Raw genomic sequence first — 16,563 nt, forward strand, 5'->3', positions numbered from 1 at the left:
ACCACCACTACCGTCATTGTTATCATCACCATTACTACCACCACCACCATCAAACATAACTACTGCCACCACCACTACCATCTTTGCTATCGTCACCATTACTACCACCACTACCATCTACCATAACTACTGCCACCACCACCATCTATGTACACCATCATCACCACTACCTACTAATCTTCTTTTTGTAATTTAAACAGTTAGTGATCAAAATATTTACTTAATTAAAAATAAAGGTAAGTTTCTTCTTGATTAAATTTATCTATGTAAGCAATAAACAAAAATATATCCAAACAGTACTTTGGAAGCTATTCACCCATGAGAAAATTCATCTTGTAATTTTGACATTAGCCTAATTCCAATTCTCACCCATACATATCCAGAAAATGTTTAATTGATGACGACACATTGAATATATCTGGATTTTGAAAAAGAAGCAACAAGCTCGCCCCAAAGGGGCTTGCTGCATTGGGATGGGGCTTATGCCATTAGGCATTAGGCAGGCGGTCTAGGTTCAAATCCCATGGGCATCACCCTTGCGCAAGCAGAAGGCGTGGCGACTCTCTGGGGGCAAGGGGTCAGCTCACAGAGTTTTACACTGCAGGGACAATGACCATAAGTACAACAGGCAGAGCCAGCATGACTAGGTCTTTGATCCTGAGAGCGGTTTATTCGTGTAAATAAAAAAAATAACAAGCTCGTTTAGAATTTGCTGAACTCTTCTGCCTTTCCTTGCGGCTTCTTGGTCCAATTGACCAGTACTTGATAAAAAAAAAGACCTGAAGCTGCAACAAGCCTAGTCCTGCTCACTCACATGCATGTAGGCTCTGCTCAATATGCTATTCGTTAGTGCTCCCTATAAACTGCTTGAATAAGCTTGATAATGCAGTCCTGCATCCACTGAACCTCCTGCATGCTGCTGGATTACCAACACTGACACCGTCGAGAAATCCAATGATGCCAACAAGTCGCCGATGAGTCCTATCTCTGGGCACTCGCGCCACTCCGTCAGCCCCGATGCGATTGGGGAATCCCACAGTTTTTGGTTCCTCCCCACTATGAAAAGATCATGGTTGAACTCCAGGGCTTTAATGGCAGCCACCATCTCCTCACTATTGTAGATAACTGCATCATTGTACACTATGGAGTTATCACTAACACTCTTCAATCGAAATTGGTTGAGGAACTCCTCATCTAGTTCATTCTCACATTCTTCATCCTGTAATAGTTGCTTCTGGTTGCTAAGGTCATGTGCTGGTGTGGTTGCTTTGGAGATACACCCAGCAATGAACCTTAGTACGGTGAGGGTAATGCCTTCATGTTCTACAAACCTAGATGCATAAGCTAGAGCCTCCCTATCATCTGGGCCACCAAAGAAAGGCACAGCAACTTGGTGGTTTATGTGCTTAGAAGAGAGGCGAGCGGTGCCAGTCAGCCCCCTGTCAATCAATATGCCCACAGAGCACGGTGCGGTCGCGAAGACATTGAGGTTTACATTGCGGATGGAAGCATTAGGAGCTTCGCCGCCCCCGATCGGTGCCAGTTGCTTGTGAAACGGAAGTATTATGAGCGCGATGCGCTTCTCTTCTGCTATGCTGCATATGTCTTCATGCATGGTTGAGTATGGGGAGATGGAGGTAAGGGCCTGCACCGGGATGCCGCTGGCCTCGTGGTACTTCTCAAACGCGGCGATTATGTGGTCGTTGTCATCCTGCGGTCGGTCGCGGCTGCCATGGTGGTTTGCATTGTGGACTATGAGCATGGATGCACGGCCGGTTAGTTGGACTAGCCTAAGTGCATATATGTATACAGGGGACTTCTTTGCAGAACATGAGGCCTCTAGCAGGTTGATGAGTGATGGAACACAACGGAGATTGTACGCACAGGTTAGAATTCGGAGCTCGGAATCGTTCTTCTGTCGCTGGACTGTTCGGTGCTTGTATGGAATGAACGACGTCGCTCGTTGGTAAAGGAAGAATGCTGCCGGACTGATCGCCGCCGTCATCAGAACTGATGTGTACACCATGATTGTGTAGGATGCATTGCAAAGGAACTGCACTTGTAAAAAATGGCCCCCATCAATACCAACACCACCATTACTTGACGGAATTTTAGATATATTTTTACACATTTTTTTTTATTATAATCCTATGCATTCCAACTCTAAAACAATGTATTTTTTCTTTTAACAAGCCAGCTTGAAGTTCACTCATTTAATTCAGGCTCATTATGATCTTGAAGCTTGGCTCACCACAAGAATGAGATAAGCTTGAACTGGCTCATTCAGGTAATCGGATGGCCACGATGTCAGCATGAGCAAAAACGCTCATGTTCAGCATGACCTGATCTGCTTCCCGTCACTCGGGATAAAAACCACAAAAAAAAATGGTGGGACCCATAAATGCATTCAAATACGGCAAAGAAAAAACCCTTCTTTTTTTTATTGGCAAGGGTTTTTTTCTCCAAATTGGTTCCACTCATCCCCTATGTCATTCATATCTTGCACCCTCCTTTGGATTTCAATGATGTAAGTTGTTTTCATCAAATCACTTCATACATGTGGTCTAAATCATTCATTTAGTAAAAAGACTGATACTTAAATCATTGAAATCCAACTTGTGTGCTAGATTTTTCTGTGATTCAAAAATCAACAGTGAGACAAAATACAAAGTTTATGATTTAAAAAATACTATTGAAGAGTATATTTTTATTAACTATCATTTAAAAATACTTCTTCATTTGTGTAAAGGTTATTAGAGGGGTACTATTTGCTATAGTAAGAGTGTATTTTCACTATTTTTTACTTAAAAAGTGTATTAAAGTAAAAAAAAAATCTTTATTATGAGTAAAATTATAAAAACTACCTTAAAAAAATGTTTGCATCATAAGACTTATGAGAAATAACACATGTTGTGTGGGAGGGCATAAGAGATGTGTGAAACAAAGTTCATTTTTTTTTTCCGCGGGTTTTGAAGCCCCCCAGCTACTTTCCTCTCTAATAAAACCCATGGCGATTTTGTTTAGTGCCATTCAAAGTAAACTTCTCTAAAAATGGAGGAACTTTTGTTTTCTAGGTGGGCTCCACGTATGTCATCAAAGAAGTGTGTGTATTTTTTTTGGAGAGAGAATCACGTCACGTACCTTGGATATTGTCGTTCATCTCAAAAGAGAACCACACCCTTTAAAAAAAGGCGAATAAGTGCATTGTGAGCCGTTCATTTTAAACCATTCCTATGCCGTTCATCTGAAATATGAACCACACGGGAAAAAAGAGTGGGGCCTCCATCTAGGTGATAGGAGAACTAATTCCCACAGGTTTTGGATGTTGTTCATCTTGAGATCAATGACATCCAGAAGTGCTGCCTAATCCCGTCTCTCTCTTTCTTTTTTCCTCTTAGAGTTTTGCACTTTGAGCAGTTTATTTATTTCGTAAAAAAGTGGGGGAGAAAAAAGTCACTTCGCACACGGAAAACGTGTCCTACTGCGTCCTATCCGTATCCATGTGAAGAGCAGGTTAAAGAAGAGATGACAGTGTGTACGTTATTCTCAAGGAGCCGGTTCAACATGACGAGGTCCAAGACTCCCTTTGTGTTCATGAGCAGGCCTAGCAGGGTCCCATCTCGAGGGGACATCTCGTTGGCGAGGGCTACGAGCCATATGACGAGGCCCTTCGCAGTGGCGGACACGACAATGGTGAGCAGGAGCGGCCACGACTCGCTGCCGACGTTGGTGAAGTTGGTCCTGAGCCCCGTGTCGATGAAGAAGAGCGGGAGGAAGATGCTGCTGGTGATGTCCTCCAGCTTCTCGGACACCGCCTCCGCGAGCAGGGACCCGTTTGGGATCACCACACCGAAGGCAAAGGCACTGAAGGACGAACGGAGCCCGATGGAGTCCCCCACGAACGCCAAGGCCATCACCCCGGAGAGTATCAAGCAGATGTACACCTCGTTCACCGTCTCCCCTTTTGGCGTCCTGCTCACAATCCACAAGATCGCGGGCCGCACCACCAAAAGTAGGAAAGCCACAAAGCTTATACCTGTTCCAAATCAAAGCTTTAACTGTTACAAGTTGGTGCAAGTTTCACACAACTCACTCACTCTTTTTTGTTTTGAAAATCTGAGAATAAATGTCATGCATATGCTTGAATTTACAAGAATTGACTCTTGGATCCACCCATTCTGATGTGCGGGTAAGTTTTTATAAGGTTTGAAAATCAGCTGCTCAAAAGATCTTCGCAAATATTGTCTGTTACAAGTTGGTGCAAGTTTCACACAACTGTCTTTTGTTTTGAAAATCTGAGAATAAATGTCATACATATGCTTGAATTTACAAGAATTGACTCTTACATCCTTCCATTCTAATGTGCGGGTAAGTTTTTATAAGGTTTGAAAATTAGCTGCTCAAAAGATCTTAGTAAACATTATCTGTTACAAGTTAGTGCAAGTTTCACACACCTCTTTCTCTCTCATTTTTTTTTTTGAAAATGTGAGCAGTGACACACATGCTTGAATTTATAAGAATTGGCCCTTGGATCGAAAATCTGATGTGTGGGTAAGGTTTTATAAGGTTTGAAAATCAGCTGCTCAGAAGATCTTCGTAAACATTATTGGAGTGTTGATTCCTACCAAACGGAGCATGTCCAACATAACTGCAGTCAAACTTTGTGAAAAACATATTAAACTGCCTTGTTTGTATGCAATCTTTGCACCTAATTCCTTCAAATATTCTAGATCCCTTCTGCACGTCCATGCGCGCGCGCACACCTCTTACAACCCAACAAACTTGTATGAACCAATGTGATCCATGCAAATATACAACAACAACAACTACGCCTTCATCCCAAAACAATTGGGGTCAGCGATATGAACCAAAAAAGAAATTCATTTTGGGTCTTCCACATGAATCCTTTTCCTCCAATCATTTCTATCCAACGCCATGTCCTCGGTGAGGTTCAAAGCATTCATATCCTTTCCTATCATCTCCATCCAAGTCTTCCTAGGCCTACCCCGACCTCTTTTAACTAATATATTTTCCCATTTCTCCAACCTTCTAACTGGAGCATCATTAGGCCTTCGCCGAATATGTCCAAACCACCGTAAACGATTCTCTCGCATCTTATTTTCAATGGGTGCAACACCTACCTTCTTACGTATCTCTTCGTTCCGAATCTTATCTTTTATTGTATTTCCACACATCCATCTAAGCATCCGCATCTCAGCTACACTCATTTTTTGAATATGATGTCTCTTGGCAGCCCAACATTCCGTACCATATAGTAAAGCGGGTCTAATAGTCGTCCTATAAAACTTTCCCTTCAACCGCAATCCATGCAAATATATATATGGTTAATATTTTGTGCTATTGAAGGCAGAATTATATGAAACTGTTAAGCTGAAAATCATGGCTTTAAGCTTTATCTAATCAATCTGACCATAGATGTATTCAAGATAGTTTGTTAAAGATCAAACCTTAGATCGTGTTGTTTCGATTTAAAAATATGATTTTTTGAGTCTGTTACTTTTTGAGGCCCTTAAAAAACTTGCTTATGCATCGCATGATTGAAAACTCATTTCCTGCTAAACAAAACTTGTAGATAACATCCATAGGATTTAATCTACAAAAGAAATCTAAAACTTATGATCTTCAGCTCAATAGTTCCATGTAATTTTGTATCTCCATATTAGGCCCCGTTTTTTTTAGGTCTCAGTAGGCCCCTTCTAAAATCATAGTTTTAATTATTTTTTCTCATGTCTAATACTGTAGATGTGATTTATAGGTTTTATTTAGTGGGAACCAGTTTTTGGATGGCCGAAATTTGACCTGTATACAGGTTTTTTCGGTGATCCAAAATCAATGGCTACGAAGGTATCAGTTTTTCTTTGCTCATAAAAATATATTTTTTCATCGAAAAAACATGATCCAAAAGTAGATTCCTACTAAATTGAGCATGCTAAACACATTTAACGGTTCAGATCTATCATAAAACACTTAAAACTTATGGGGCAGAATGAGAAATGGGGTATAATATGTTCCGTTTATATTTATATATATATATATATATATATATATATATATATATATATATATATAAATAAAGTCTGCTTGTACTATGCTATTTTATTTGCCAAGGGCTATTTTGTTTAGTATTTCATTTTATTTGAAGACATTTATAGGTTGGTTTAGTTTGAAAATAAAAAGGCCTTTGGGAAAATAGTTCTACAAAGAGGCTTTTTTTTTTGGAGAATAAAAATGTAAACTCCTATATCTAGAAAAAGTTGTCCAAACTGAGATCAATTTATAACAAATTTACCTTGTGCATGCATTCATTAAGTTCAAAGAAAAAAAAAATGCAAACACCACATTTTTTGGACAACTTTCGCTAAGCAATCAAACGCTTCTTAAGATTTTTGCACACACAAGTTGATAAAAACAGAAAAAGAGAAAAAGAGTGATGCATACCACACACAACTGCCCAAACAGCAGACATTTTGTCTGTGTTTGAAGATAAGGAACTAATGAGGGCGAGCATTGTCCACATAACGACGTCGACAATAAGACTGGAGGACAGAGCCAGTTTCCCAGCCTCGGTGCTAAGAAGCTTGAGCTCTGTGATCATTCGCGCCAAGACAGGGAACGAGCTAACAGAAAGAACGATACCCCCAAGAAAAATTATAAGTGAACCGTCAGGGATGGGTGTGGATGTGTAGCTCTTGATGGCTGAGTATATTGCAAATGATGCAGCACAAGGAGGAGCAATTCCAGCCACTGAGATCACTATTGATTTCCTGCCCACATTCTTCATCAGAGTAGCCAAGTCAAGTTGTACACCCACCAAGAAGAGCCAGTATATAAGGCCAAAGTTCGCAAATGTCTCGAAGACATTTCTGCCTTTACTCGGAAATAGATAACCAACAGCCGTAGGAGCCAGCTTGCCGAAGAATGCAGGACCCATCAGTATGCCCGTCTGAACAACACAATACCACCATATCAATCACCGCCACCACCACCATTACCAAACAACACTAAGAAGTTGAAAGTGTATAAAAGAAGAAAAGGAAGAAGGAATTGGTTGGAGCATTTTGATCAGGCCTATAGATGTGCCAACCATGGTTCGATGACAGTGAACAGGTGTCAAGATCCAAAACCCGATGACAGGGCTTAGCTAGGATTCATGTGGGTGGGGAAAAAAAATGGTGTGATAGTCTGGGGTTCAGGGGGCAGCGCCCCCCAAATTTTTTTTTTTGAGATAAAATAAAAAATAGCTGCAATTATTAATAAAAATCTATTTCATATGGACAAATCAAACTATTTGCTGCAGTCAGGGTTGGGCTACGACTGGGCTACAAAAATGGATAAAAATCTATTTCATATGGATTCAGATCTGGGCTAGGACTGGGCTTTTAATTATTTTTTTTTTAACTGGAGGCAGGACTGAGCTACAGCCCAGTTCTGCCCCCCCCCAGCTCCGCCTATGCCCGATGAACAAAATCGCACTTATTTTTCTTTTTTTTATAGGCAGGCTGGGGTTAGGCAGAACCCCACCCTATACATCATGCCATTAATTTTTGAACTTGCAACATCCCAACACAAGGTCACGTGCTCTAACAAGCAGAGCTCCCATTGGTAAATGTCACTTATTTCTGCTCGGTGCAATCAAGTGCTATGGCTAGGATTGGGATCAGGTGCAATCGAGTTAAGTGCAATATGATTGCACACAAATTTATTCATTAAGCACCCCCATTCCGCACCTGACAGGCCCTGTCCCCAAGATGAAGGGTAATCAGGCACAAATAGATGTGCACACTATGTAGCTGTGGGCTCCATGCAAAGCTGTCATGTGATTGGGCCATGACACTTAGCCGCTCTTTTGATCCCAACTCTGTGCAATGCCTGATTGCACGATGTATGTTTCAGGGCTCCACAGGACATAACATTTAGATTGTGAGGCTCATAGTCTGCATCGTAAGTGCACATATTTCACAGTCAAGCTGCAGTGCTTTTTTTTTTTTGGCTAAATCTGATTGCACCCGATCCATAGAGCCCCAATAGATCAAGCTCTATACCCATATTACACTTGACATATGAGAGCTTATGAGGTGAGGATGTGTCGTTACCTCCTTCAACTTGAATGCCTTAAGCCGCGTTCTTATCATGAATTCTTCCCAACATTATTTTGAAAGACTCATGTATTCTTTCAAGTGCAAGTCTATCAATGTTGTCAATATGGATACTGCGCCTGAATTGTTTAGCCACCTATCCACGTAGGGATAGCAGCGGACCTAGGGAAAACGGGCCCCACCCCGCCTTGCCCCATTTGAACCGAGGATGGAGGACATAAAACGGAGATGGATGCATGGATCAAGGTTAAATTCAAAACCCGTGCAGGGATGGAGGCAGGGATGGACTTATGCTTTCCCCCGCCTTGCCTCAACCCCATCCTCGATCCCCGCATTGCCCTGGCCTGCCCCGCCCCGGCCCGCCCCATCCACTATCATTCTTTAAAAATGGCAGTGGACCGCCTCACCCATTTGGACTTGAGATAGAAGAAATAAAATGGGAATGGAGGTTAAAATCAAAACCCATGCAGAGGGATGGAGAGTAGAATTTTGAGCCCCCGTAAACAGTTCTGAATCGGCTAAAAAATACTTTGTGTCTTCATGCATATAGATTTTCTGCAAATACTATACGTATAGGCCATGCAAGCCGATTTAGGTCGATAATGACAACATTGAAGTCTCTCTCTCTCTCTCTCTATATATATATATATATATATACTTTTTTTTTTCTGGATGACCGGTGACTTAATGGGCCAGCCTTCGTGTAGGGTAAACCCCCAGTAGACTTTCAGGCACTCAAGCTCTTATGGAACCCACCAGTTAAAGGCACCGCAACCGGTGAGAGGAAGAGGTCAGCACCTTTTCCTCGGGACTGCTGCCTCTTGTCAACCATGGTGGGCAGTGGCGTACCTAGGATTCATGTGTGTGTGGGGGGGGGGGGTGGACAATGGTGTAAAAAAAAAAAAATTGGTTCGGGGAGCAGCGCCCTCGAATTTTTTTTTTGAGATAAAATAAAAAATGGCTATAATTATTAATAAAAATCTATTTCATATGGACAAATCAAACTATTTGCTGTAGTCAGGGTTGGGTTAGGCCTGGACTGGGCTAAAAAAATTGATAAATATCTATTTCATATGGAATCAGGAATGGGCTAGGACTGGGCTTTTAAAATAAAATAAAATAATAAACCAGTCCTTCCCCCAGCACCGCCTCTGACGGTGGGTGTATGTATATTAAAATAATAAAGAACAGGAAGGAAAGGAGACATAAAAAAAAAAGGAGAGAAGATGTTATCCATGTAGATAGATGAATGCTTACAAGAATCTCAGCGACGATGCGGGGCTGCTTCAGCGGCCTTAAGAGGAAAGTGAGGAACCGGCTCAAGATGAGTAACATTGTTAGCTGGATCACGAAGAGAGGGAAGGCGAAGTCGAGCGGCTGGTCCCCTGCCCATATCCCACCACCTGTGACATTCATAGGAAACTCATATGTTGCCGATGTAATATTTCCTTCATTCATTTCTATTAATATGAGAGAGAGATTGGGCAACTTGATGATTTTTTTTATTTATTACACGGGGAAACCGTCGCCGGATTGGGAGACCTGTCGGCCTGAATAGTCCTGGTCACCACGCCGGACAGCGTAAAACCCCGAGGTTGACCCCCTTGCTCAAATCGCCTGCTGTGTTAAGGGACGCTAGGGGGATATTGAGAGAGAGAGAGAGACTGTTTATAAATGGTTGTTGGAGATGGGAGATCAGGGCATGGCTTGACTGCATGAGAGAGAGAGAGAGAGAGAGTTGGTTAGTTTTGTGTGGAAGGTGGCAATACAGATGGGACAAGTGGCTTGGGCACCTCTCGTCCATTCATATGCATGCGTGGGGGAGCTATAAATGGCTCCCTTAGCTTTGCTGTCAAGCTATGTAAACAAAGACAGTAATATATATATATATATGAGAACCGAATATGTTAGGCTTCTTTTGTCGTTCTGTCATGTTCTGCGCCATAGGTTTTTAAGTGTTTTATGATATATCTGAACCGTTAGATGTGTTTAGCATGCTCGATTTAATGGGAATCAACTCTTAGATCATTGTTTTTTGACAAAAAAAATATTTTTATGAGTCATAACTACTGATTTTGAATCACTGAAAAAACCTGTATACATGTCAAATTCTAGTGATCCAAAAGCTGGTTCTTACTAAACAAAACCTATAGATCACATCTACCGTGTTAGATGTGGAAAGAAAAACTTAAAACTATAAATTTTGAATGGGCCTAACTAAAAAGGGGGTCTAAGGAACACATTACTCTCTCTCTCTCTCTCTCTCTCTCTTTATATATATATATATATATATATATATATATATATATATATATATATATATATATATATATATATATATATATATATATATATAGTAATGCTACGGGTGAACACCTTTGAGAGGAGATCCATGGAATGCTTAAGTGCCCCACAACTATTTGGCACAGTCAATCACATAACTACATTACATGTGCCCACAGCAACAGATTGCAAGACCACAATGCTTTGGGTTAAGGTTTTAGGCTCAGGCCCATTACCTACTGAGCCAAAACCCAGCCTGTTATATACGTGAGCCGGGTTCGAGTCAACCCGTGGGCTATCGGGATAGCTCGATGGCCTTGACCTATTTATTATTTTTTTAATAATATAAAATTTAAATTAATTAATTAATTAATTACATAGTAACTTGATAATTATTATTTTACTAATTAGTTGCATTAATTTTATGAAAACTAAAAAGATAATTTTTTTGGTACATAAGAACTTATTAATTTTATAAAAAATAACCTACAAATGAGGTTTGGCTCCGGCCCAGCCTGCTTCACATTTGGCCAATGGGCCGAGTCATGGGCTGCTCTTCAAACCCCAGCTCATTAAAAACTAAGTCAGAACCCAGCCCCTATTAAAAACTGGGCCAAAACCTGACCCGTTAGTAAATGGGTTGGGTCGCACTTAAAGCCTGGCATGTCAGCCTCATGACCCGATGCCCACCACTAGTCCTTATTGTCCTTGAATTTTAAGAGGACGTTTGTACTTCACAAAATTGGTCAAGATCCAACAGACTCCAAACCTGCCCTTAAGGTTTTTACAAGTTTTTGAGCATTTTTGAGACCCCACAACCATCCTGCCTTACGTGGCCTAACTCTGAACTTGACAATTGAAAGTGTGATCATCCAAACGGGCATGTGCCCGTCTGGAGAGGAGGCTGCATTGATTATTGAGAGCAACAAGATTTATTCAGTAATAAATGGGTCACCTCCACTAAATTGAAAACCAATCAGTAAATAACATGGTAGTTGGTATTCATTGCTTACTGAGAATGACTTGGACCCATTTGCAAAAGCTCCATTCTGGATCGGACCCATTTGCATCCTAATTAGTGGTAAATTTGAGTCAAGACACTAAATCGAATCGGCAGTTTACAAATCTATTGAAAATCAGCGTGAATCAGTATTTGTTGGTTATTATATTTTTTAAGTATTAAATGAATATTTTAAGACTTGATGGAACCTCTAAGTCAACATTTATTTCATTTCTGTAACTTTCTTTTTCTGAATAATTTTTCCTGAATATTTTAGATTTTTAGATTTTTTAAATAAAAATTTGTTGAAATAGACCGAGTCAAAATTATTCGATTAGATTCGATTCGGGCTGTTTTTCAATCATTTTGAGAAATAATTTAGATCAGAAACCGGATCTAAAAACATGGATCATAGCCAAAGGGTCTTGAATTCGAATCCAATAGGGGATATCCCCATCCCCAAACTTGACCATCAAAAACTAAGAGAGAGAGAGAGGCGGATCCAACTTGGTTTGTCAAGTTGAAACAATATTTTGAGAATACCACCATAAAAAATTGCAATATTTTGGGTCGCTATTTTAAATAAAAAAATATCGTTTATTTTCAAAATATCACGCTACTTTCAAAATATCACAATATTCATTTTTTTAAATAGAGAAAGCTAGGGTTAGGCAGACCCCTAACAGTTATCCAAGTACAACTAATCATTGGGATTCGAACTTGCAACTTTCTAACACAAGGTGACGGGCACTAACTGCTTCTACCAGACAAACGGAGCTCCCGTTGCTTAATATCACAATATTCTTGTTAAAATGTAAATGTCACTATCTTATCACAATATATACATTTTTATTGGCCTTTTTCAAGAAAAAAATGTCATTTTCTTTTATAAATTTTTATCTTTATTTCTTATTTCTAAATTATTTATATTCATCGTTGTGATTATATTTATTTGCTTTTGCTGAAAATTTTCTGATAAAAATATGAAAAGTATGACAATTTTTAATTTTTCATGAGAATTCGGCCCATGAGGTCCATGGGCATGACTTAGGCCTAAGGATGTAAACAGTTCGGATTCAGATTGGATATGGCCAATACGAGATTTGGTTAATTCGATGTTGTCTAGATGGATTCGGATGGTAAAATTAAAGCTCATACCATATCCGGGCTTTTTGCAAGTAATCAGATTTGGATATCCATCAAATCTGGATATTTATCTGATTCGGTAAAAAAGATCAAAACTATATCCGCAAACAATTATGATCAAATATGTTCGAGCTCACCAAATCGTACTAAACGGAATCGGATTTGGTCAGATACTAGGTAAAATTTGATCCTTTTTTGACGTCCTTACTTATGCAGATCCAAGCCGGCCTGTTATCCAACCAACCCATTACCAACCAAAACTCAAACTATCCAAGAATAGACAAGCCCCAAGAGGGTCCAAATCCAAAAAAAAAGATCAGTGATTCTTTATCGTTGAAAGAGCTTCAAAGCCAGTTTTCAATTTCAGGGAGAATTATGTTTTCAACTTACAGGGGCTTAAATATCTGGATTTTGTGAGATCCACGTTTCAATTACCACAATAAATTGAGGCCACAAAATTTGACAATGACAACTCGGTGTTGGAGTTCATGAACTTTGGCAATGTTTCACATCATGCCAAACATAAAGTGTGTACGTGCAAGTTCATGAACTTTGTGTGTTTTCCATACCATGCCAAACATAGGGAGCACTGGAGTTGATGAACGTTTGTTAAGTTTCACGTCATAGACATAGAATTCATTTATGTGGGTCGATTTATCCGAACCTGGACGCATCCAATTACACCACCAATTTGAACTTGTTTACCCGTTTTGATCTGGATCCGGATCCGGATCGGTCAAAAGTCCCAATCCATCAACACCCCTTAGTGATCAGGGCATCAATAGGACCAATCAGCAGAAAAAGGGCTCTGTTTGTCCATGTTAGGGCACGTGAGGATGTCTAAAACTCCCACGTGCCAGGACACGACAACGCGAACCACCACGTGCATATGTGTTTGCGGGTCCCACAGGGTTGTAGGCTAGTAGACTCAAGAGGTGGTGGGCCCCCTCTCCCTAACTGCCCTCACGCTCTCCGTCGGTGGCAAAGCGAGGGGCCGTTGAGTGCAATTGGTGGGCCCCATTATGCCAACTTAGCCCCACGACTCGTATTAACCAGTGGGTCTGATTTGGTTCGGATTCGGGTGAAACCAGACAAACCTGATTTGAGATGATGGTATCAGCCCTGAACCCAGGTTTAATTGGATATCATAAGAGAAACCATACTGGAAATCATGGTTGTAGGTTGTATCGTCTCAATTAAACCTTATAGACGGACTCAGCATAGTTTATTTGATAGGAATCATGCTTTGTATCATATTTTTTGTTCACAAAAACAAGATTTTTGTAAGTTATAAATTTTGATACATTGCGAAGAGTTGATTTTTAAAGATCTTAATAAACATACATATATGCTACTGATCCAAAACCTGTTTTTTACTAAATAATGCTTATAGATCATATCTTTTGGGCTTGATATAAATAAAAAAAGTTTCAAGAAATTTGAAAAGATAAAGCTTCTATTAGGTGAGAGTAGGTACTTCGGGAGCACCATATCAATACCCGTGTGTGTGTTAACTGAAAATATTTGACCAATAAATGTTGATTGAAAATATGGAAATTTTAATGTGTATCAAGATTTTTATTTTTATTTTTCTTAAATTTTACCATAGGGATGTCCTCTGCATGCTTGGTTTTAAAGAGACTAGCTATTGGATCACGATTGTGATACATAAGCAAGATTTTTTTTTAAGGCTTCAAAATTAAAGGCTCAGAAATTTTGTTAATATTTAAGCATCTAAAAATCATATATTTTTTCATCAAAAAACACAATCTAACATTTGATACTTCTCCAATCAACAATGTCGAACATGTCTGTAGAGTCAGGTTTATGCAAATTATCTAAAATACCTGGTGGCCTTATATATATATATATATATGGCTTAGTATTTTTTTTTGGTAATCTGATCTCATAGATGTGATCTACATCTTTAGTTTAGTAGGAATCAGGTTTTGGATCAAATAAATTTTTAAAATTATGCGGATCTGGGCTTGAGATTCTATTTTCATGATCCGACAAAAGTTCAAACCTGAACTCAAACCCGGTTATTAGTTATATGGGCAGATTCGGGTCGACCCTGACCCTGACCTGACCCGACCCGACCCGTTGTTGTAGGTACAAAATCTATCGTAGCACATAATAAATGTGTCCGTGGTGATATGGTTCTCTCCTAGATCTAACCTTTAAAAAATAATAAAAAACCAACTTTGAGGTCACGTTTGGAATGTTTTATTTACTATTTTTCATAATTCTATAGTATTAATTCAACATTGTTTGGGTGTCTATTCCTAATATATGTTATGTCATCGCAAGTTATCTACTTAGACTTTTCAGTTGAGACGTGTTGAGTCATCAAAATTAGTAAATTCACTGATTTCAATTTGGGTTTCATTTAAGCTCTCATTTCTAAGGAAAGTCTCTCTCTCTCTCTCTCTCTCTCTATATATATATATATATATATATATATATATATATATATATATATATAGAGAGAGAGAGAGAGAGAGAGAGAGAGAGAGAGAGGAAGTTAGAGTTTTTCTTTTATCCTCTTTCATTATGTTTTTTTCTTTTTAACCATAAATTTTAATTGACTTACTTATCAACTAGTTCTTCAAACGTGTATGAATGTGATATACCAATGGGGGCTCCCCTTGTCTGGCAGGAGCAGTTAGTGCACGTCACCTTGTGTTGGGAAGTTGTAAGTTCGAATCCCAATAGTATATGGTTGTATAACTGGTAGAGGTCTGCCTAACCTCAGCTTTTTCTGTGGAAAGAAAAAGACGTGACACTAAAAGTTTATATGAAAGATAAAAGTAGAGATGTGGTAATGCAACAAAAGATGTAGGTCTAGATACAATCCATAAAACAGATCTCATATAGTGGGATAAGGTTTGACAACGATAACGACGGCAACAAGAAACCAAAAGTCACAAATAGAACCCACCTGGCACCAATGGGTGGGACCCAACGGTGGCAGAGTCACATATCGGACAGGGCCAACCTGACCTTGAAATTCCCAATAAAGGTGTTTGCGTCAGAGTGACCAAAACGGTGGCAGAGTCACATACCGCTTAACCTCTTATTGACCTCGAGACAAACAATTAATGTGAATCAGTATTGGTCCAAAGGATGTGAAGGTATCAGATATGTGTTTGATACTTGATGGACCCAAATCCAAATAAGTAGATATGGGTATCAAAATAAGAACCTGAATAATATTTGTCTTGGATCTGGGTCGATCAAAACATCGTTGTACTCGGGCTTGATTTTTTTTGGATATCTGAGCAACCTGATTTGGCATTTCTGTACCCCAAACATGTAGCTGACTATGTGCTATCTAGTCGGATTTGGGAATTTACCCAAATGGGTCTGGTACCTGATCCATCGACAGCCACAAATCTCAGTTAAACTGAGTTTTCCATGGAAAATATATGAGAAAATCTCGGCATATTTAAACTAAAAACTTACAAAATAAAGATATAAACATATAAAAACTCACGATATATAAAAATTTATTGTAAAAATTCAAAATATGAACAATAATATTGGTTTCATATTGTGTCCGATCTAACTAGCTTTACGGACCCATATCCCAGCATACGGAGCCCAGTTCCTTTTTAAATGGAACCGAGAACCCGACCCATTTACTTTCCCAACACCAACTTCCCAAAGCTGGATCCGGGTCCAAATATGGAACCAAATTTTAAATTTTATCTTCACACAATTAAAAAAATATTAACCATAATTCTGGGGGTACTTTGGTAATTTAGTGTTGAGAGTCGTGATGGGGACGCGCCACATGGTGCTTCACGCGTGTGGATCTCAGGCTATCCGGTGGGACCCAAATGGACGCAAACCACGAGGTGGGTCCCTCCCCCAGGCAAAAACTTTGAGGTGGGCCCCGCTGGTTTATTTTCTCTGGCCCTTTTTAATCCTTTTTCATAATTAATTAAACTTTGTCTTTTATTTTTTTAATATAGATCTAAGGATTACTGTCTGATCAGATCGGATCTTGCCTAA

The 16,563-nt window shown here is 39.5% G+C and overlaps 1 protein-coding gene across 1 annotated transcript; it reads right to left on the reverse strand.

The window, feature by feature from the left end:
• Positions 1-311: 311 nt before the first annotated feature.
• On the reverse strand, positions 312-9,720 carry LOC149847383 (cation/H(+) antiporter 15-like). Its single transcript, XM_089998402.1, has 5 exons — positions 9,631-9,720; positions 9,375-9,520; positions 6,460-6,964; positions 3,540-4,036; positions 312-2,053 (listed from the first exon to the last, which is right to left on the reverse strand). The coding sequence occupies exons 2-5, from the start codon at positions 9,450-9,452 to the stop codon at positions 857-859; spliced, it is 2,277 nt and encodes a 758-aa protein (XP_089854528.1). The 5' UTR covers positions 9,453-9,520; positions 9,631-9,720; the 3' UTR covers positions 312-856.
• Between the last annotated feature and the right edge of the window lie 6,843 nt (positions 9,721-16,563).

The sequence above is a fragment of the Nuphar pumila genome, chromosome 2, assembly GCF_984573655.1.
Source record: "Nuphar pumila chromosome 2, dmNupPumi1.hap1.1, whole genome shotgun sequence".
NCBI lineage: Eukaryota > Viridiplantae > Streptophyta > Magnoliopsida > Nymphaeales > Nymphaeaceae > Nuphar > Nuphar pumila.